The 22461-nt window shown below is 44.7% G+C and overlaps 1 protein-coding gene across 3 annotated transcripts in view; it reads right to left on the bottom strand.

Annotated features, from left to right (window-relative positions):
- Nucleotides 1-338: 338 nt before the first annotated feature.
- The window catches only part of SRP68 (signal recognition particle 68), a 29791-nt gene continuing 7668 nt past the window's right edge, over nt 339-22461 (bottom strand). The window contains exons 5-16 of one of the 3 annotated variants that reach the window (XM_022589539.2): nt 22020-22102; nt 21666-21775; nt 21227-21309; nt 19503-19643; nt 12972-13070; nt 10061-10125; nt 6279-6435; nt 5299-5393; nt 4217-4346; nt 2428-2503; nt 1917-1969; nt 339-1459 (exon numbers count right to left, since the gene is read on the bottom strand). In XM_022589539.2, coding sequence (XP_022445247.1) covers nt 1232-1459; nt 1917-1969; nt 2428-2503; nt 4217-4346; nt 5299-5393; nt 6279-6435; nt 10061-10125; nt 12972-13070; nt 19503-19643; nt 21227-21309; nt 21666-21775; nt 22020-22102 — 1320 coding nt within the window. In that variant the 3' untranslated portion in view covers nt 339-1231. Of the gene's footprint in view, nt 1460-1916; nt 1970-2427; nt 2504-4216; nt 4347-5298; nt 5394-6278; nt 6436-10060; nt 10126-12971; nt 13071-13490; nt 13512-19502; nt 19644-21226; nt 21310-21665; nt 21776-22019; nt 22103-22461 lie in introns of those variants that run through there. The other 2 variants (XM_089901662.1, XM_089901663.1) reach the window with 2 other exon arrangements.

The following is a 22461-nucleotide window of genomic DNA, read 5'->3' as shown; positions in this document are numbered from 1 at the left end:
GACCTCAACCTAAGATCATCTGTGCTGTACGCTCAGAAGGAGGTAGGGAGAGAGGAAAAGAAAGCTACCCCTAAACTGCATGGCACAGATGATGAAATGATACAACTTTCAATTAAAATAAAAAAAGATCAGCTTCCTGAGACTCTCTGACCCAAGTCAAATGCTGGGGGGAGAAGAGTTCTTATCTCTGAGCATCTTGAAAGCCCCTGCCAACGCTCAAGTCTAAGAGACACATCTGATCTGTCTTCCCACCACCCTCTCCTAACTGCCGGCGATTTCCTCTGCAGCTCCCTGGGAAAACAGAGGCACCTCTGAGCCCACAGAGGGTTTCATGCATCTCACGTTTAAGTCACTTTTATTCCTTGCTTTCTGACATTACTTTTGTGACTCCTATTATTGATACTATAATAGAAATAAAAATGAGTGACGAAGAAAAAATAAAGGGTAAGGAAGGGAAGTGATGAAAATACAATGGCATCTAAAAATTGCAGGTTGGGAACTCTTTAGAAACAGTGCCTCTATGGCTCTTATCAGGCATCAGACACACCCACGTTGCCAGGAAGTCAGGATCCACATGACGACAGGATCTCGCAACAAGGTTCCCGAGGAGAGAGCTGGGCCCAGACGTGAATGAGGACGTGCAAAGAACGGGCACAGTATCCAGCATCTTCGCCTTTTAATATAAGATTTGTTTTCATTATTTCTGAGCGTAACATATTTCTTCTAAAAATAGAGCTCTTTGCTTGTTCTGAAACTTCTTAACTTTCACTGGGAGGTGAAGGGGAATAAGGCTGCCAATGCTTCCTAGTCACGGACAAACTCTTCAAGGGATTCTGGATGCTCACAGCAAGAATGAGTTCATTTCAAATCCATGGTACTGAAGAAACACGACAGAACATTCCCAGCCCCAATCTGTGCCTGGTGTGGACCCCCACGACCACATTACTGACCAAAGGCTCACATGAGACCAGATGGCAGGGGCCCCTCCTGCAGGGGACAGACACAGGACCCCACACGTATTTATCAGAAGACAACAGGGTGCCCCTTCTAGCACCCTGGTTAAGAATGGAAGTGTACAAACACACAAGACATAGGAATGCAGGGTTGAGGATGTTGAACTTCTGCCCTGGGCCAATGCAGACCTGGATTTAATATCATGGAAGCTGCTGGGGTTTTCTCACAATACAGATTAAGAGTCAGAATCTCCCCCTGCCCCCAAGGAAAAGCCTGGTTAGCTCCTGAATCCAAAGATGCCCTTGATATATCCAGTGAAGCCACTCTTGGTCTTCTGCTCCAACTTGTCCTCAAGAGGTGGGAAAGCCACGTGGTTGAGGGCCAGGTCAAAGAACAAAGGCTTGCATGGGATGGGCTGGAATCCCGGCGGGAAGTGCACGAGGTTGGCTTGCTTGGTGACGAGGGAAGGGTCCAGGCAGAATGTCTCAAACCGTTCGACCAGGGGCTGGAAGTCAAACCAAAAGCAGGAACCCAGATGTTAATCACAGCCCACTGGTGGAACATTCACTATGGGCCGAGCACCCACTTCAGAGCTCATATGTGCTATCTCACTTGATCCCCACAAACCTCCTATGAGGGGCTATCATGTCCTCGTTTTATAATTGAGAGTCACTGAAATCTAGAGAGGTTGGGAGAGGTGGGCTGGGACTGAGGTATAAGCCTGTCTGATGTCCGAGTCAGAGCTCGTAGCCAGGGCACACAGCAGGTTCCTAACTCCATTTGGGACCATCTAGATGACACCTGACAAATCTCACATAGGCAGCTTTCAGGTCCTGAGTAAAAGAAGGGAGGGAAGTAGGGTGCTCACTTAGAGATTTAGGGTCCTCGTTCTACAAATGAGTACACATTCCTAATAAGTTATGAATCCTTTTTATTCCTCAAAAGCCACAGCCCAGACTCACCTTATTGTCCTTGACTTGAAAAGAGGTCTCTGTTTGGTGGGAATCATTTGTATCTGAAAGTTTCACAGGATTCAGTAAGAACAGGGACTTATAACACCCTATAGTCACGAATGACACCTATCACACGTCTGGGTTCTAAATCCTAAGAGCAAAAGTAGCGGATCTGTGGGGAGTTAGCCCTCTCCCTCCTGAGTCCAAACTCAGAGAGAAGCAGGGCAGATAACAGACAACTAACCCCAGAACCAGTGTGGTCGGCCCAGCGAAGCGAGCACCGTTGAATGCAAGAGACACGGACAGGCAGAACGGACAGTACAACAGCGTTCCTCTAAATTCTTCCACATAACCTGATGCCTCAACGGGGCGGAAGGAATGGCAGGAAAAACTACTTACAGATTAACCCAAACAGCCCCTTTCAATCTTAAAACAGTGGCATAGGGGGTGGGAGAGAAGAGGAGCAGCAGTGAAGGGGAGTCTGAGAAGACAGGCCGCAGAGAACAGGCAGGCGGCTCACCCAGGATCGCGGCCGCCTGCAGAGAGCACTTTTCCGACCTCACTTGCGTGATGAGCTGTTGCACGTCAGGCAGGTCCTGTAACAATGTGGAAAACGGGGACTCATGAGCTGGAGTCAGGCCAGAGAAGCGCACCACACTAACCTGAGCTAAGTGACCCCACTGGTATTTTCATGAATTTTAGACTTTTTAAAATGGTCTCCCTATTAAAAGAAACAACACACAAAAACTAGCCTGTTTCAAAGGGAGAAATCTATGCCATGGCTTAAGTAATACTGCCTGGAAATAATAATGACAACAAGGATAATATTAATAAATTAATCATATACTAAATGCACTATGTGCCAGGCATTGCTCTAAGTAGTTCACATAACTGTTCATTTCATCTTCGCGATAATCCTGAGATAGTTTGTACTTGCATTTTACAGATGAGAAGACTAAAGCACAGAGGGGCCAAAGAACGTGTCCAGTCACATTCCCAGTGGCAGTAGGGCAGGGCTTCAGAACTAGGACGGCTGGTTCCAGGGCCTAAGCCCCTACCCACTGACCCCTTCTACAAGGGCAATGCCATTCTCTTGCCTCAGCCTCTTACTCGGCAAATTGGGAAAGATCTGACTAGGTCTGGATACTGCTGAATCCCCTACGCCTCTGTTCCCTAACGCTTTCCGCTGAAACCAGCCGTCACATTAGGTCAGATGGGCTTTTGTAAAATGCCTCTTACTTCTCTCCGGAGATAAGCCACCCGCACTGGTTTGTTTCCACATTCCAACGACACCCTACCAGATGACACTGCTACACTCGCCAGCCCACCCTCTGCCCACAGCCGCCTCCCACGTACTCCTTCCTATTTCTCTGCCCTCGCCCTCTATCTTCTTCTGTATTCATAGGTGGGTACTATGCAAGTCCCACGGCTGCAGCAAAACCACAAGCTCTCCGAAGGCAGAAACCAGAGTTCTCCTCCACCCCCGAGCCCAGGGCTGTTCCAAGCAGAAACGAGTGCCCCACCAGCAGCCCCTCTCACACTGGCTGTGACAATGTTAGGAACAGTGACCCTAGCCCGCTTTTCTAAACAGTCTCTACTTATAAAATATACATGGATTCCTTGGACCAGTGCTTTAAGAATCTATAACCTCACAGCAGTCCACAAGCTTAAAAAGCTAGCTGCCATTCAACAATCGCTACATCAAACCAGATCAGCATGTAAGCTTTGATGTATACCCAAGTCACCTGCGGGTCTTACCCACGTCACCTGCGGGTCTTACCCAAGTCACCTGGGGGTCTTGCCAAAATGCGCTTTTGACTCAGCAGGCCTGGGGTGGGGACTGAGAACCTGCATTTCTAGCAAACTCCCAAATGCTGCTCCTGCTGGTCCAGGCACACATTGTGTGGAAAGGCTTCACCAGTGGTTTTCAACTTGGCTACACATTAGAATAACTGAGGGGCTTAGAAGACCCCAATGCTCATACCAGATCCCACACCAATTAGAACCAATCTCTCTGAGGGTGGAATCTGGACATCCACCTTTTAAAAATCTCCCCAGGCAATTCCAACGTGTAGCCGAGTCTGAGAATAGTACTTCAGGGTTGTTTTAACCACAGGAAGGCCGTCCCTCTTAGTACCGGAGTCCTCTTCGGGCCTGGAATGCTGCCATGAGTTGCACTCCGCAGCTCCTGGGCACTCAGGGATGTACCACATGCCATGGCTGACCAGGCAGGAGCAGTCTGGGAAGGCGTGGCAGCCTCACAGCAGAAGTGCTCAGGGCTTGGAAAACAGGAGAGAACAACAGCTCACCTTTAGGCTGTTCTTGAAGGCTCCGGCATCAGAATTCACCTCATCTGCGTACTTCAGGACCCTGTCGTACAGGACAAGGGCTTCGCTCCACTTCTTCACCAGCACATAGGACTGAGCGATGAAGAAACACCTGATGGGGAAGGAAAGAGCCACAGTGTTCTTAAGCAAAAATCACCCAAGATCAAGGCTTTCCTTGCTGTTTAGGCTAAATAAATTGTAAAGTTTCTTAACCTCAGGCTCACTGCCTGGGATGGGAGATCCCACCGTTCTCACTGTTCCAGTTTGCCAGCCTAACCTGCAGACTTGTCCCCGAAATTGGAGCTGACAGGGGTAGGTCCAAAGCTGACCCACTGTCTTTTACTTACTGTTGACTCTGCAAAAAAGAGGTAATTCCCAAAAGGCACAGGGAGGAAGCTGGGGACAGGCAGGAAGGTGGGATGCTGCCCAGATATAAATCCCACCCACAACTGCCCACACATCTGGGTCGCAAGCATTCACCTCTGCTCATGTCTTTCAAAAACCAAATCCAAAGAAACAAACCTCTCCCTAACAGAAATTACTCTGCTGGGATCAACAGAGCCTGAGCGCTGCTGGCCTTTGACAGGAGCCAGAAAGCACAGGGGCATGCGGGCCAGAAAAGGAAGGGCAAAAGCACTCAGGGCTCTACTGAGCCATTCTGTCTAGACCCGATGTTGCTACACAGTCCACTCCCAAGTTACAAATAGCACGGTGCATGTTAGAAACTGAGACACTGAGCTTTCTCCCAACTCAGTTCAGTTACCCTGAATCAGCTGCTCTGGTTCTGCTAATTAACGCTTTTTCCAACACTTATCCCTTTTCCACTGGGAGGAGGGAGGAAAGGGAAGGGAGAAGGCAGGTAATGTATGTGCTTTCCAGCTCCCCCAACCTTTCCAAAGAGCAAAACTGCACTGGAAACTCCCAGCCACAACCTGAAACTTCCCTTGAACACGCTGGGCTAACTGCTCTCTGATCACATACCCAACCTTCCAGGGACATACTCCCAAGGCTTCTAGAACCACGGGATGGTAGAGGAGAGCCCTGTCTGTCCCACAGGAACTTACCTGTAAGCCTTGTAGACCAGAGTTTTAAGGCCTATCTCTTTCTGGAAGGCTCTGTCCTCCTCTAAGCCAGGAAGCTGGAGCAATTCCACCAGATTCTGCACAACAGATGCAACAAGAAAACTCATGAAGAGGAGACCTCGCACTGATCGTCTGGCAGAAGACTTGTGAGAATAGACATGGGCAAAACGAAAGAGTCTAGGCTTCAAGTAACGGGAAAAAGTCTGTGACGCGTGACTCAACAGCAGCCACATCTGGTGTCACCTCCACCCTCCTCTCTGACACTGAAAGCCCACGTGTCCTTTCTCTCCCAGTCACACTCCACCTCCTTCAGAGACTTCTTGGACCCTCTCAGCTAGAGGGGATTTCTCCAGCTCTGAACTCTCATTTCAGACAGCCCACTACTGTGGCATCTACACGAATAAGTGCAGATGTGCAGGGGTCTCACAACCTTACTCACTGGTGAGCTCCCAGTGGGCCGAGACAGAGTGGCCTCAGGTCCCAGGATGCTCCACAGTATGCGGGAGACCACCCTGCACAGGGGAAATGCTCAGTGAATACCTGTGGTTTACAAGTGTTTACACACCAACACGTCTGAATACTGGGCTCACGGATGGCTGAAATGGCATGAAAACAAGACCTCTGTCTTTTTTTTTCTTTGCGGTATGCGGGCCTCTCACTGTTGTGGCCTCTCCCGTTGCGGAGCCCAGGCTCCGGACGCGCAGGCTCAGCAGCTATGGCTCACGGGCCCAGCTGCTCCGCAGCATGTGGGATGTTCCCGGACCAGGGCACGAACCTGTGTCCCCTGCATCGGCAGGCGGACTCTCAACCACTGCGCCACCAGGGAAGCCCAAGACCTCTGTCTTTTATCGAGACACTAACAGCTCCTGGCTGTCACAGCCCTTTCGCTATGCAAAGCTCAGTCATTTGTGTCCAACACAAACACAGGACAGGCTCCTGCACTCCCAGCCCTCCAGGGTCACCTGAAGAATGATGTCATAGAGCCGGATCAGGTCCTGGGGCCGGGGGGAGCGCTTGCTGTCGTCCTCCGGCTGCTGCTGCAGCACCGCCTTCTGCAGGCCTTTAGCCATGTTCTCGTTCCGCTTGATTGCTGTTGACAGCTTGATGTAAGTCAGGTAGCTGGAATGGACCACATGTCAGCTCAGGTTATGATGAGGGAAGCTGATGTTCTGAGAAGAGCACTGGACCACAAGCTGGGACTGCCCTAGGGGATTATGGGGCTGAGGGGGTGTCATATCGCAGGGCTGTCAGGCCTGGGCCTCAAACTCCAAGGGCCTTCAATTCTGGCTGCTGTTCAGTGGCTAACTGCAGGGGACCAGTAATGAAACCTTATGACAAAATCTGATTTTAGCTTGAATTATATCCTCCGTATCTTTATTTTTTTAATTTTTTTTTATTTTTGTGGTACACGGGCCTCTCACTGTTGCGGCCTCTCCCGTTGCGGAGCACAGGCTCCGGACGCGCAGGCTCAGCGGCCATGGCTCACGGGCCCAGCTGTTCTGTGGCATGTGGGATCTTCCCGGACCAGGGCACGAACCCGCGTCCCCTGCATCGGCAGGCGGACTCTCAACCACTGCGCCACCAGGGAAGCCCCTCTCTGTATCTTTATTAAAGAGCCAGAGAGCTACTAATTTCAGAGGACACTGCTGGTCCTTAAGATGACTAATGGATGGCAAGCTAGTTCCTGGAACAAGGACCGGTTACCCGCCTGGCCCACACTACAAGGACAGCACACATGCACAGCAGCTGCTCCTGCTCCGCTGATGACCTTCTCTTCTCAGAAAATACTGAGGGACAGTCTCTTTGGAGGGTTATGCATATTAAATGTGTGTATATACCAGAGACTATGCGTGATGCCTGCTTATTTTAACTGTACCATCCGGAAAGTCCTTTAATATTTGGCGATTAAAAACATGGTAACTATTTAAGTCTACTTAAGAAGTGTTTAGGCCTCTAGATCCCCATCTTACTGTGGCAGAGGCTGGAGGCATCCTGGGAGAGGGAGGATATAAAAGAGGCCTGGGGACAGGGGATACAGGCACAGCTGAGGTCAGGGGCTTCACAATGAACCAGGGGGGTTAAGAGATTGTCAAGTTCTGAGGGCTGACCTCCTAGCATTCTTCTCCTACTCAGCTTCCAGAATAAGAACAGCCTGATATATTCTGAGGATCTGACCAGCCCAAGAAAAAAAACCCTTCAAGATTCTGGAGTCAGGGTCCTCAGTGAAAGCGCAGACCCAGAGCACCTACACTGAAACCACAGCTGAGGGGCTCCACGCAAGAGCTCCCGACAGACAAGACACAGTCATTAATAGGAGTGGATGAACAAGGATCACCAGACACTTAAGGAAAACCTCTACTAAGACAGGGGGGGCCAAGACTGAGAAGGGAAAAAAAAGCAACTTGGAAGAACCAAACTCTGTAGGGAGAAGAAAACTTTAGACAACTATTATTAATAATTTCAGAAAGATAAGTGAAGACTTTGTGGTTGTGAAGTTAGAATGAGACACTGTTTTAAAATAATATTCAAAGAACACAAATGAGCTCTTAGAAATTAAAATCGGGACTTCCCTGATGGTCCAGTGGTTAGGACTCTGCACTTCCACTGCAGGGGGCACGGATTTGATCCCTGGTCGGGGAACTAGAATCCCACATGCTGTGCGGTGCGGCAAAATAATTAATTAATTAATTAACTTAATGGCATTGGAAATGAGGAAGCCTGTGTAGGAGTCAGATGGGAAGTCAAGAGGGGTCAGGGTGAAGAGTGGGAGTAGAATCGGTGAGAGAAGGCTGTAGGGGAAAGTGGTAAGAAATGCTGAAAGCCAAAAGTCAACAAGTAGCAACATAACGCATGTCATTTAGAGACATGGAGGTAAATAGCAAAAGAATTTGTTAAAAGAATTAAAAGTAGGGACTTCCCTGGTGGCACAGTGAGTAAGACTCTATGCCCCCCACGCAGGGGGGATGGGTTCAATCCCTGGTCAGGGAACTAGATCCCACACGCTTGCTGCAACTAAGAGTTCGCATGCCACAACTAAGGAGCCCGCCTGCCGAAATTAGAACCCAGCGCAACCAAATAAATATTAAAAAAAAAAAAAAAAAAAAGAATTAAAAGTGGCTGCTGCCGCCGATTTTTTTTTTTTTTTTGCCACATTTCATAGATTGTGGGATCTTAGTTCCCCGACCAAGGATCGAACCCACGTCCCCTGCAGTGGAAGCTCGGAGTCTTAACCACTGGACCATCAGGGAATTCCCAAAAGTGGATGCTTCTGAGAAATGGGAGGAAAGGTCATGAGATGTTTTTTTCTAAAGCTCTGTAGAAAAATCAAACTCTCAAAGTAACTATTATTCAGAGTAGTATAGGAGTCCAGATACATCTTTATTAAAATACAAGAGCTACCCGATTCTCGACTTCAGTTTACCCCAAAGCTGGCTTCCGATCCTAACTGATTATGATCCTGATACTAGCCACGTGTGGAGGTGGGAGAATGGATCCAAGGGCAAGGGGCTTCACAATTTGAAAGTTTCCTGAGCCCTGCTGAAGCTCTCTGGGTTTTTCAAGGTTAGGAAGTTGATCAACTGCCTCTGCCTTGTTATGGTTGTTAACTACCAACATGTCCCCTAACCTCCTGGAGCCTCATCTTTCTCCTTAGGTTGTTGAAGCAGAAGACGGCTAAGGGCCGTTCTGGCTGATATTCTGTGCACCCGAGTCATCTAGCAGTCAATTTGACATTCACATAACACCAAATCCCCTAAGAATGGAGATTAAGGCAGGCAGAGGAGTTTTCATGGTTTTGCTTTTTTTATAAAAGAGGGGCGGGGGGCACGCGAATGACTGAAAATACAGCCAGGTTCACTAAAAAGTTATAAGCAGTGACTAAGAAATTAAAATTTCAAGGTCACATGGAAAGAGAATCTGAGGAGAAGTGGAATTTTATTTCTCCCCAGGAAGTTCGAAAAATGTCACTCTTCCTCCTTCCTTCTGTGAAACAAAATGATCTACCTCTTAAAAAATTTAAACTTGACAAGGTGATTTAAAAATGCGTATGAAAGAGAAAAGGGAGAAAAACAGTCAAGATATGCCTGAGGAGAAACCTAGTGGGGAAAACTTGCTCGACCAGATACCAAGACTTATGATAAAGTTATAGTAAATCACTGTGCTGGTGTTAGTACACACAAATAAATCAGCAGAGCAGAAGAGAGTCCAGAAAAAAAGAGCACGCAAGGAGAAAATGGAGTGTATTCCTGCAGATCAGTGGGGAAAGGACAGAACAGTCAATAAATCATACACTGGAATAATCCATTATCCTCATGGAAAAAGGTGAAATAGATCCTTACCTCACTCAAAAATAAACTCCAGATGGAATTAAACTTGAGTTGAAATTGAACTCAAATATAAAAGGGACAATGTAAAACATTCAGAACACAGCGGAGAGTCACTCTAGGAGCTTGGCACGGGAAGGACAGTGGTTAGCTCCAGAAGAGGGGGAGGAATCAGCAAGGGTGGGGCCACAAGGAGCTTCAAAATTATTGGCTACTCTAGTTCTTACACTGTATAAAAATTTTAAATTATATGTATATTAGAATAATATACAAATTCAAAACTCATATGATAAAATGTGAATAGATGCATTCAGATTTTAGTATGTATCAATAAATTATAATGTACATAAACATTATATATACTCTTTTGTTCCAAAGATACATCATACAATGTTAAAAAGTAAAACCATCACAACCCTTACCTGTGCAGGTACTGAAGATTAGATACCTTCCCCGATTCCCCTTCAAGGATATAATCTCTCTGTTTCTGCAGAAAGTGAAAAGGTAAAGATAAAATGGCTGATCCTATCCTTGGCTCTGACCACCTCGATTTTTTTTTTTCTTAACATCTTTATTGGAGTATAACTGTTTTACAATGGTGTGTTAGTTTCTGCTGTATTACAAAGTGAATCAGCTGTACATACACATATATCCCCATATGTCCTCCCTCTTGCACCTCCCTCCCTCCCACCCTCCCTATCCCACCCCTCTAGGTTGACCACCTCATTTAATGGTGTGGTTCCCCCAAGTGCCCTGGAACACAGGCACAGACTCTAGTAAGTTAAGGGTCCTCAAATATCAGAGATCTACTGCATATATTCTAGAATGACAGGGTCACTCAGTTGCCACTGGCATCTAAAAACCAGACTTGAATAAGAGGATTCAGAGTAATGGCCAGTAAGGCTTCCTGTCCACTGCGTCCAGTGTCCAGACCCAAAGCATTAAGGCAGACAGTCCATGGTCCTCGGTTCCATTTTAAGACCTGTGTCTTAGACCCAAGTTCTATGCCTTGTGCTGTTAGCTCTTGCCTTTGTGGCTGGCTGAATAATGGCCTCTAAAGATGTTCACATCCTAACAGGCACCTGTGAAGATGTTACCTTACATGGCAAGAGACCTTACAGATGTGATGAAGTTAAGAATCTCTTAATTAAAGATTAAGGGGGGGCCAACACCAACAGAGACTCCTTATAAGAGGGAGGCAGTAGGGTCAACAATATAGAGAAGATACTGGGACTGAAGCAGAGGACAGACAGGAGAGAAGATGCTATGCTGCTGGCTTTGAAGATGGAGGAAGGGACAACAGGCAAGAAATGCAGGAAAATGCACTCTCTGGAATGCTGGAAATGGATGCTCTCCTAGAGCTTCCAAAAGGAATGCAGCCCTACAAACTCATTTTAGACTTCCATCCTCCAGGACTGTAAGATAATATACTTGTGTTGTTTTTAGCCACAAAGTTTCTGGTAATGTTACAGCAGCAACAGGAACACCTTGCTATCACCATATTCATTACATTCTGTGAGGTGTCTGCTGAATTCAGCTGCTGTGAATTCAAAGTGAATGATAGAGGCTGGGGCTCTGTATGTACCTGCTAAATGAATCAAGGGAAGTATAATATATAAAGCCTGCTTATTGGAGGAGGAAACACGCGACTACAGCCCAACATACATTTATTGACTATTTCATACAGAAGGTACTACCACAGATGATTAAAGAAATATATAGTTACTTTTAATATGCTTATAATCTTAAGAAACATAACGAGAAGGTAAATATAAAACAATACACAAAATGTTAAAAGGCTGTGCTTGACTGGGACTTCCCTGGTGGCGTAGTGGTTAAGAATCCGCCTGCCAATGCAGGGGACACAGGTTTGAGTCCTGGTCTGGGAAGATTGCACATGCCGTGGAGCAACTAAGCCCATGCACCACAACTTCTGAGCCCGTGCTCTAGAGCCCACGAGCCACAACTTCTGAGCCCATGTGCCACAACTACTGAAGCCCACATGCCTAGAGCCCGTGCTCCGCAACAAGAGAAGCCACTGCAATGAGAAGCTCGCGCACTGCAACAAAGAGTAGCCCCCGATCGCCGCAACTAGAGAAAGCCCGTGTGCAGCAACGAAGACCCAATGCGGCCAAAATTAAATTAATTAATTAATTTAAAAAAGGCAATGCTTAACTATCAAACAAAAATTATAGCTGCAAGTATCAGATATTCGGAAAATGGAGAAATGTGGGCGAGGATGGTGTAGGCAGGCTTCTCAGAGACAGTGAGCTATGAGCCGCACCTTGAAAGACAGCCAGCGTTTGGACAGGTGAAGAGGGAGTGGAAGAAGCCAGGTGTGAGGAGGGGGGAAAGGACAACAGTGTAAGGAATGCACTGCAGTGGGACAGGCATAATAAGACAGTGAGTACAAGAGCCTAAGGCAGAAGACTCAGAGGGAAGTAGCCAAGTACAACACTGCAAACAGGCTAGAAACACCCAGCAGAGGCTCACATACCAGCTCAAGGAGTTTGAACTGTATTTGCTAGACACTGTGGTATCTAAAGTAGGGTGCACACAACCCTCAGGGTATGGGTATAAGAAGAAAACTAGAACTTCTATTTATATCTATCTCAATTCTAAAAACTTTATTTTAATACATTTTCTATATCACAAATCAGTTGAATAATAAGGTATATAAGTTATAAATAAATGTTATCAGAGATAAATGCTCAATTTTACTTATGGGGTGCATGATCATAGAAGTTTAGCGACCACTGCTCTAGACCTCAGAGAATCACTGGGCTTTTTTCACAAGTAGGCAGTGAAATAGGGTCTGGAGAGATTCAGTCTGTTCTTCTGGCAAAAAGGTCTGGAAAACCAAACTGAAACCAAGATAGGAAAAGCAATCAGGAGACTCCAGGCATAATATAAAGGGCTTATTAGAAACAGGTGGAATGGACAAGAAGTGAGAGAAATTACAAAGGGAGAATAAACAGGGTTTTTGGTGACAGGGAATAAAGAGACAGAAATGGTTCTGAGGTTTTCAGCCTAGATGGCTGAATGAATCACAGTGATATTATTAGAGAAAGGGAGCACTGGAGAAATCCACCTGGAGATATGAATTTGAGATCAAAGCTTTAACAGGTAATACGTGAAACCATTAGGAGAAACAGGATAGACAAAAGAATTTCTCAACCTGATGGAGCCCAGAAGAGGCTTCTGTTGTTCATTAGCCAATCACCACACCTAAATACAACAGTGGCTAAGAGTCAATGCACTGAGAATGCAACACACAGACTGAAGAGGACCTCAGCCCAGAACAAGAGCCCGTGGCTCAGCTGAAAGTCCTACCTGATCTGGCTTGAGCTCTTCCCGAACGGCCTGGATGGCGTCCCGACACTCACTGAGCATGGATTCAAACAGACGCTCCTTGGTTTCTTCACTTTCAGCCTAAACAAAGGCAGAAGGCAGTAAAAAGATTTTCTTTTGAGTAAGACATAGCACTCTGATGGGAGGAGGGCATAACATCGCTTTGATTCCTCCCATTAAACACAAATACACACATCAACCAAAAAATGGCCCGAATCGGAGATCATTTCAACTGTTAATATTCTCTATTGTATATGATTTTTCTTATGGTTTTAGTCTTTATCTGTATGGAAATGAGAAATATATATACATAAAAATATAAAGTGAACATACTGAAAAAGTATCTGTATAACTGATCTAAACTGTCAGGCAACAGATGCTTTAATGTTTCCTCTATCATAGAACTTTCTACTATTCTCCTCCAACTCTTCTACCTCTGCTCCCAACCTGTACCTGGCTTCCCTAGAGGGGCCTTATGGACTAGATTTGGGGCACTGCTACCTCATACTGAGGCTCAGCACAGCAGAAGCTTCTTTTCCTTACAAATGTAACCCAATGGACTTGCACATACTGGATTTCTTTTAAGTCCAAGCAGGTGAGTAGCATTACTCATCAATACCCAATCAAAAACATATTTCTCCTAAATGCCATATGAGGTTCTCCTCATCACAGAAATTCTGCCCTCAGATATTCCATACAGCTATGCTGAGAACATTTTTAGGGCAGATGAGGTTGACAAAGCATAGGGTGTCAACCCTCTGCCAGCCGGCTGGGATAAGGCAAAAAGTGATTCATTAACTGAATACCTGCCAAACCACATTATCATTCTAAAGAATCTGACTGAGCAGGTGGGAATGAACGAAAAGCAAATGAACTTGTGTTACTTGCAGACGCACTCTGACATTAGAACATCAACATTCTCATGATTATGTTTGACTTTCCACAGAAACTATCATCCAGTCTGATCTCCTGACACTCAACTGACCTCCAAGAAAGCCCCAAAGAAAACCTGGTACCACCCACTCCTTTAAGAGATGGCTGGGAGTGGCTTAAAGAAAAACCTTTGCTTCTCTTAAGAACGCTTATGTTTTTCCTAGTTTCCAGCGTGGGAAAAAACTTCCTTGTAAATTACCCAACATAAATTGAACATACTTTTCTATTTATAAGTTACTTGACTTTCCTGTTGTTCAGTAACTTAGGAACAAATCAGGGGCACAGCTATTCTATAAACTTATACAGGCAAACACAGCCACCATTAACTCACTGAAGCCTAGAGCAGTGCTGTCCACTAGAACTTTCTGTGATAATGATGTAGCTGCACTGTCATTGTAGTCATCGTTAGCTACACGCGGCTGCTGAGCAATCTGAAATTTTAATTAATTTAAATAGCTGTATGTGTTCAAGTGGCCACTATACTGGACAGTACAGCCCAGCTCTGGAGAAGCACACTCACACGAAACACTGTTAATTAAGCATCTCAAGTTAGCAAGATTCTTTATAATCATTTAATCAAACTGGCCAAATTTTTCAAAGTACAGATCCTGTGTAACGGAGCAGCCGTAGAACAAGATATGCGAACAGACCTGGCACTAACCACACACATACCAGAGCCACGTCGTGAGCAGGCCGGATAAACTCCAGCATCAGTTTGATACCACGCAATCCAGCAAACAGGCCACCGACACCCTTTTAAGATGGGTGGGGTTCAGCAGTCAGGGCAATGGGTGTATAAGTAAGAAAAGAGTAAATTTGGTTTTACCAGCTACACAGGATCTGTCTCCTTTCCTACAGGGAGGGAATGGCTCAAATAAAAAAATTAAAATGATGTCTAAAATGCTAAACCTCTTTAATGCCATGCATTACCTTCGTTCCCTTTGAGTAAGGGAACCTCTGCATCCAGGTACTGAACATAAGCAAATTCTCCCTCTGCTTCCAGAAAATTCTAAGATCCATTGGGAATCTTAGAAAAGTCTTAAACCGCAATGAAGGAAAAAGCCTATCTGAAGGGGAGCACTTCAGTCAATTGTGTTTTCCTAATGGCAGCTGCACTGCACAGTGACGTGGAGACCACTAATCTCCGGAGCAGAACTTCTCATGGTTCTCCCGGGCTGGACAAAACAGGAAGCCTGAAACGTATCTTGCTACTTACCCGCTTATTCCATAAACCTATCTTGGAGGCTAAGATAATCCTGAAGGGGCAGTGGAACAAGAAACACCTCTCTATGCCTATGCAGAGGGAGGGTCCCTCAGAATCCACATGCATATGTCTCAAGTTTGCCACTGAACCAACAAGAATGTGCTCCTAAACACAGGGGCAAACCCCCTGCATGAGAATCTGTGGTCTGCCTGGACCTTTCTCAGGTGTGCCTGTGACAGAAACCTGAAGCCCAGAAGTAATGTGTTACTCAGTCCTAATAAACAAACTCAAGATCAATTTTTATAAAACTTCAAACACTCTCGGATGTGCTTTTCCACAGCCTCAAACCACGTCTCAATGCTGACTAAAACCAGCTGCTTGTGTCCTGAGGTAGAGACCCCCAGCTCTTTAAAACAGAGCTCCCAGATGGTTTTCGCTTGTCTACAAATATTGCCGGAAGGTGGTGGTGTGACTAAGAGACAACAAGGCGAGTCTGACCACATTCTCCACCAGACTTGCAGGAGAACCAAGGGGATGGGAACCAAGCCTCGCTCAGCCCAGTGAGGTCTAGTGAAAAACACACGGGACTTGAGTAGCAGAGGATACAAGCCTCACTTAAAAATAGATTTTTTTTTTTTTAGAGAAAAGGGGAAATGATCTCCCTTCCAGTCAAACATTAAAACATGAGCCATAGCCTGAGGATAAGAATCATGAAACCTGCAGAGACTTTAAAGCTGCCCACCCCCCACCCCACCCAAGAGCTGCCTTATGCCCTCAAATCACCACCAGTGACAATTCAGGTAGGACCAAGGACTAACAAAGCAGAACAGAAATAAATTATAAAGTAAGACAATATTAAAGACATGAGATCCTAAAGCTTGGCTAGAGAAAGGAAGGATCCTGCAGCTGGAGTTTGGCAGCTGACTAAGCCTCAGCTCCAGTTTTTGCAGTTTAATATGATCTCCCTGAACTATTTCTTCCTTGCACGCTTTTCAGTAAACTGCAGTTTTAGTATTTAAACATCATAAAAACCTCTACAAGCAAGCAAGAAGCTGGGGCTACCAAATTCCTGAATTCCAGTTCCCAGAGGGTGGCAAACACCAACATCAACCAGGTTAGAAAACACTGCAGTGAAAAGCCCTGTCTCTCTCAGGCAGAGTGCTTGGTTTCCAGGGCAGAGAACAACTCGATACAATAAGGAGAACAGGCAAATCATCTGACAGTGGCACCAAGGAGCAAGTAGTTCTTCTGGAGATTAGCCTCAAATGGCCAAAGGGCATTTCCCACATTTAATAACCCACGGTTCATTCAATTCAATACACATTTAATCGGCCACCGTGCTAGACCTGACATCTCAGGATTCAACTAAACTTTGACACTGCACTTAAATTACTTTATTTACTGGCTTGACCTGGTGGTATATGTGTGATATAGCACATTAGGCACGTAACTGTTTCTAATGTTGTTTTTTTTTTTAATTTTTATTGGAGTATAGTTGCTTTATAATGTTGTATTAGTTTCTACTGTACAGCAAAGTGAAACAGCTATACGTATACATATATCCCCTCTTTTTTGGATTTCCTTCCCATTTAGGTCACCACAGAGCATTGAATAGAGTTCCCTGTGCTATACAGTAGGTTCTCACTAGTTACCTATTTTATACATAGTATCAATGGTGTATACATGTCAATCCTAATCTCCCAATCCATCCCCCCGCACCCCGTTTTAATGTCAAAACCTTAATGGGATTCCTGGGATTAATACACATTTTGTTTGACCTACCAAATTACTTAAAGGTCCCTGATACTCAAGTGATCCTAATGTACTGTAAGATGCTTAAAAGCCACAGATAACTGTATTCACAACAAGCACATTAACCAGGCACTTAAAAGATTCCACAAACATTAAAGTGGTAACGGAACATTGTAAACTCTGTCAGTAAAATCAACAATTTACATGAAATTAATAAATTCCTTTAAAAAAACAAAATCCAAACTGACACAAGATGAAACAGGAAATCCGAATAGCCCTACAACTTGTAAAGGAATAATATTTGTTTAAAACAAGCAAAACCAAATTTTAAAAACCTTCCCACAAAGAAAACTCCAGGACCAATGGTATCACTGGTGAATTATAACAAACATTTAAGGAAAAAAAAAAATATCAGTGTTACATACTCTTTCATAAAAAGAGAAGACGGGAACATCTCCAAATTTGTTTTATTAGGTATGTATAACCCTGACACCAACCCTAAAAAAGACATTACATACAAAACAAGAAAATCATAGGCCACTCTTTCTCATGAAAACAGATGCAAAATTCTTAAAGTATTAACAAACCAAATCCAGCAATGTATAAATAAAAAGTACAACATATTACAACCAAGTGGGTTATCCCAGGTACTCAAGGTTGGCTTAAACACTGAAAATTAATCAATGTAATTCACTACGTTAACAGGCTTCAAATATTCTTCCCGCTTCAGCCTTTAAAGATTTGAAACTACCCCTATATGGTTCTTTCCAACCCTTTGATTTCATACACTCCTCAAACACACCACTGTATCTTGCAGGATAACAATTAAAAACTCATACAGAACTTCGCTGGTGGTGCAGTGGTCAAGAAACCGCCTGCTAATGCAGGGGACACGGATTCGATCCCTGGTCCAGGAAGATCCCACATGCCACGGAGCAGCTAAGCCCATGTACCACAACTACTGAGCCTGCACTCTAGAGCCTGCATGACACAACTACTGAAGCCCGCACACTCTAGGGCCTGTGCTCGGCAAGAGAAGCCACCACAATGAGAAGCCGGCGCACTGCAACAAAGAGTAGACCCTGCTCGCTGCAACTAGGGAAAGTCATGGTCAGTCACCTCATCACAGGTTGTTTTCTTAAAGGTTGATTTCTTAAAAACATCTATATTTTGGGACTCCCATGGTGGTGCAGTGGGTAAGACTCCACGCTCCCAATGCAGGGGGCCCGGGTTCGATCCCTGGTTGGGGAACTAGATCCCACATGCTGCAACTAAGAAGTCCACATGATGCAACAAAAGATCCTGCATGCCACAACTAAGACACGGCACAGGCAAAATAAATAAAGAAAAATTTTAAGAAATTTATATTTTATAAATGTTAAGCATGAACAACTTTTTAAAGTTACTTAATAAATGTTATCTTTTCTTGTCCTTTGTCTGATATATGTCTGTGGCCCCATTCCTAAGGAGTCCCTATTTTATTTGCCCCTACTGACCTCCCTTGCCCCCTATTCTATCCAGAATTTCTGCCCCACTGTCACTGCCTGATACCTGGCACAGAACTGTAGCAGTTCTTTTCTTCCAGCATGTACCGCTTTAAAACAAGAGTTAACGCAGTTGCATAATCTAAATGGTTGCTATCAGCCCTCGTCCAGAAGAGAAACCTCTATACCCTAAATGCCAATGAAATGTTCTCAGAAAAAGTTTAGTCTTTTAGATTAATGAAAACTCAACTTTCTGGTATTGTTCTAGTCTTCTGTCTTTCAAGGAAATAAAGGGTAAATAAGGGGCAATATGTAATACAGACAAAAGGCACAAAGAAATCCTTCAGTCGTTGAAAGCTGTCCCCAACCCAGAGGAGCCATTTTGGAGCAAGTCACTGAAAGGTCTGGATGCTTAAGACAACTCATCAGCACAACTAAGCAAGCGCCTCATACAAGTATCACTCCGGGTGCAGGAGCTTGCTGCGAAGTCTCAAGAAATGCCACTGTCCCTGCTGAGGCTGGACACACAGGGAGCAGCCTGCTTTTTTCTCAGACGTTCTTCACCTAATATGGAGAAGGAGCTCTAAAAAAATGCCTCAATCACTGCCTACTTCATACAAACCAAGATCACCAGGATCTCTCATCTTTTGGAACTCACTTGGTTGTGCACACCCACAAACAGGTAAGAATTATCTCAGCAGGAGCATCAGGTAGTACGGCTTTGCATGAATACTGCATATATACCACACATAAAACAAGATGTTCTGGTTTAGCTGTCTTTAAAAGGCCCAGGAACAAGAGGTGGCCCTTTAGGGCTAGAAGGCTAGGACAAGAGGTCAGACAGACACAAGGGACATAACAGTCATGCTGCTGCACCACCGGCTGGGCCGAAGGTAACCCCTGACTTTAAGCAGACCCTTGTTGCTCCCATCTTTACTGAAGGCTGTCACTGTCAATTTCTTTGCCCTCCAAACATAAGAACTCCTTGATAAACTCAGCTTTCAAAATAATTTTATTCAGGAGGGTACATCTTGAGACTGTTACCAAATCCCAAGCAGCAACAAAACACTACATGTTAAACACACAAGGACAACCTCCAGACACACACAGAAGAGAACAGAATAGGTCCTTGCTCCTTACCTGGGCGATGGCTGACTCATTGTCGGCCAATCCCAGTAAAAAGATCCTCACTTTGTCGATCTTCACCGGGACCGTTCTGCCTCTCCATTCCACTTCACTCATGGTGGCTGCCTGCTTGGCTCGAGTCTGAGTGATCAAGGCCTGGAAGGTAGTTTTAAAAAGTTAAAGCTTTAACTGTGGATACGAGTGATCAAGGTGAAAATCAGCAGAAACTATCATTTGTCTCTTTCTAAAACTAACATATCACAGCTTATAGAGTATATACAAATTTGTATTTAAATTCCTCCCTGGCATATTTCTTAGCTTATAGAAACTCCAATATTAAAAGGACACGACAGAAGGCTAACGAGCAACACTAAGTTTTGGCAAGAGTGTACAGAGAAAAGCATCGCAAGCAGAAATGTAAATTAGTAGAAACTTACTAAAAGTATTTGTCAATATGTATCAAAAGCTTCCAAAACATTCAATTCCACTTTTACAAATTTATCCTAAGGAAATAACTAAGAATGTATACAAAAACTGGGGACACAGATATTCATGGTAATACCAGTTACCACTTTAAACAATCAACAATAATGAGTGGTCAAATAAAACATGTACCACAATAGAATACCATGCGGTCATCAAAAGATGCATGGAAATGTATTTACTGAAGTGGAAAAAATGCATGTGACATTAAATTTAAGAAGCACATTACTAAACAGTGTATACTGAGATTCTATTTTTAAAACATATGCCCTTTTCTCTACATATACAAGTTTGCAGGACTTCCCTGGTGGAGCAGTGGTTAAGAATCTGCCTGCCAATGCAGGGGACATGGGTTCGAGCCCTAGTCCGGGAAGATCCCACATGCTGTGGAGCAACTAAGCCCGTGCCCCACAACTACTGAGCCGGCGCTCTAGAGCCCATGAGCCACAACTACTGAAGCCAGCATGACTAGAGCCCATGCTCCGCAACCAGAGAAGCCACTGCAGTGAGAAGCCTGCGCACTAGTGAAGGGTAGCCTCGGCTCGCCGCAACTAGAGAAAGCCCGCATGCAGTAGTGAAGACCCAAAGCAGCTATAAATAAATAAATAAATAAAAATTTAAAAAACGTTTGCAAGATATTCATCATATCATTAACAGTGGTTACCTCTGGGTGGTAACCCACATGATTCTTTTTTTTTTAAATTAATTTATTTTATTTTTTATTTTTGGCTGTGTTGGGTCTTTGTTGCTGTGGTGGTGAGTAGGGGCTACTGTTCATTGTGGTGCACAGGCTTCTCATTGCAATGGCTTCTCTTGTTGCGGAGCACGGGCTCTAGGCGCGTGGGCCTCAGCAGCTGCGGCATGCGGGCTCTAGAGCGCAGGCTCAGTAGTTATGGCGCACAGGCTTAGTTACTCCGCAGCATGTGGGATCTTCCCAGACCAGGGCTCGAACCCATGTCCCCTGCACTGGCAGGTGGATTCTCAACCACTGCACCACAAGGGAAGCCCCTGAATGATTCTATTTTTTTCCCCCCAATCTTTCCCAGTCTCTTATATTTCCTACTTTTTCTATGAGTACCAAGTTAAGAAAGTTGAACACTTTAAAATATTAAGTGAAAATAGTTTTTGCTAAAAATAGATATAAATATGCATATATTGACAGCAATTATCCTCGGATGATGGGATTACGGATTACTTCTTTTACTGGACTTTTTTCAAACCAAAGACTTTTCACAAAAATGTGCATACTAGGTTACCTCCAATTTTTCAGCCAGGAGACCCTCAGTGCCCCCAGACCTCAATCTCATCTGCATGAGTTCATTGATAGCTGACTGGTCCCCTGAGAAAAAGAGAGATATTGTGTGGAAAATCCTCGAGGGAGTTGGGTGTTCCCTCAAGAACCACTAGATTCAACTCCAAGCTCTTCTCCCTCCATAAGCACGTTTCAAGGCCTCCCAAGTCCTTTCACAAAGCTCTTGGTGAGTAAAGAAGATGGCAGGGCCAAAACTGAAGCAATGGAATTCCCTTCCGGATTTCGAGCAGGGCTAACTCCGACAATTCTACTTTTTTCATCAACCAAAACCCACACCAAATATGGAAGCAAGGGAAAGGGAAGAAAGTTAAAAGAAATTCTCTAGGCTCTCTGAGATGAACTACCACCAAGCCACCTGTCGATGCCCCATGCAGCCCGCTCACCAATGTTATATGCACAGTAGCGGATGTTGGGTGAGATCTCCTCCACACGCTGGTTGTACAGCACAGCCTGCTCTTCTGTGAAAGCGCTGGCCAGCTTCTCATAGATAGTCCTGCGAGGAAAGAAACATCACGGCTCACAGCAGCCTCACTTTAAGAAAATAAACTCACAAGGAACACAGACCAACTACCAGAACTTGCATGTTCTGAGGCTGAAAGAGAAGAATCAACATTTCTAAAGAGAAGAAAAAAAGAAAGAAATTGTAATAACTTTCACAGAAACAAGCATTAGCTGATCTGCAGCTTGAATGTGACTATCATCAAAACTGGTCACAGCCTTTGGACCAGAGGACTTACTTGCATTTGTTAAAAGCCTCAATGGCAGCTTTCCATTCTTGATGTTCAAACCGCAGCATTCCTGAGAGGTAAGCTGTGTAAGCCTGTAAGGTGACGGGAAAGAGAAACTGCTTCAACACCCGACAACCAGACAGCCCAACCTCCTCTACTTGCTTCGAACTTTGATATCAAGAATACAGAGATATTCAGGTTGACTCTAAAAGAAAAAAATTTATTTCACTAATAAAATGTGATACATAGGTAATTTTATGATTCATTTTACTTCCTAGGAAAGAACTTCAAAATAAAGAAAATTTGTTCCCTTCATTTTATTTAACAACCCGCTTCTGTGCTATAACATAAGCATTAAAAGTTGAAATAGCTTTCATCTCTTTTCAAATATTCACTAAGAAAAAAGTTCTTATTTTGTGCACTTCCCAGATACAAGTTCTCCATGCACGTA

Source organism: Delphinapterus leucas, chromosome 19, assembly GCF_059928025.1.
Source record: "Delphinapterus leucas isolate spDelLeu-1000000601 "Yukka" chromosome 19, BTC_Dleu_Yukka2, whole genome shotgun sequence".
Classification (NCBI taxonomy): Eukaryota; Metazoa; Chordata; class Mammalia; order Artiodactyla; family Monodontidae; genus Delphinapterus; species Delphinapterus leucas.
Note: the sequence above shows the minus strand (reverse complement) of the source record. Positions and strands in the feature narration are given on the sequence as shown.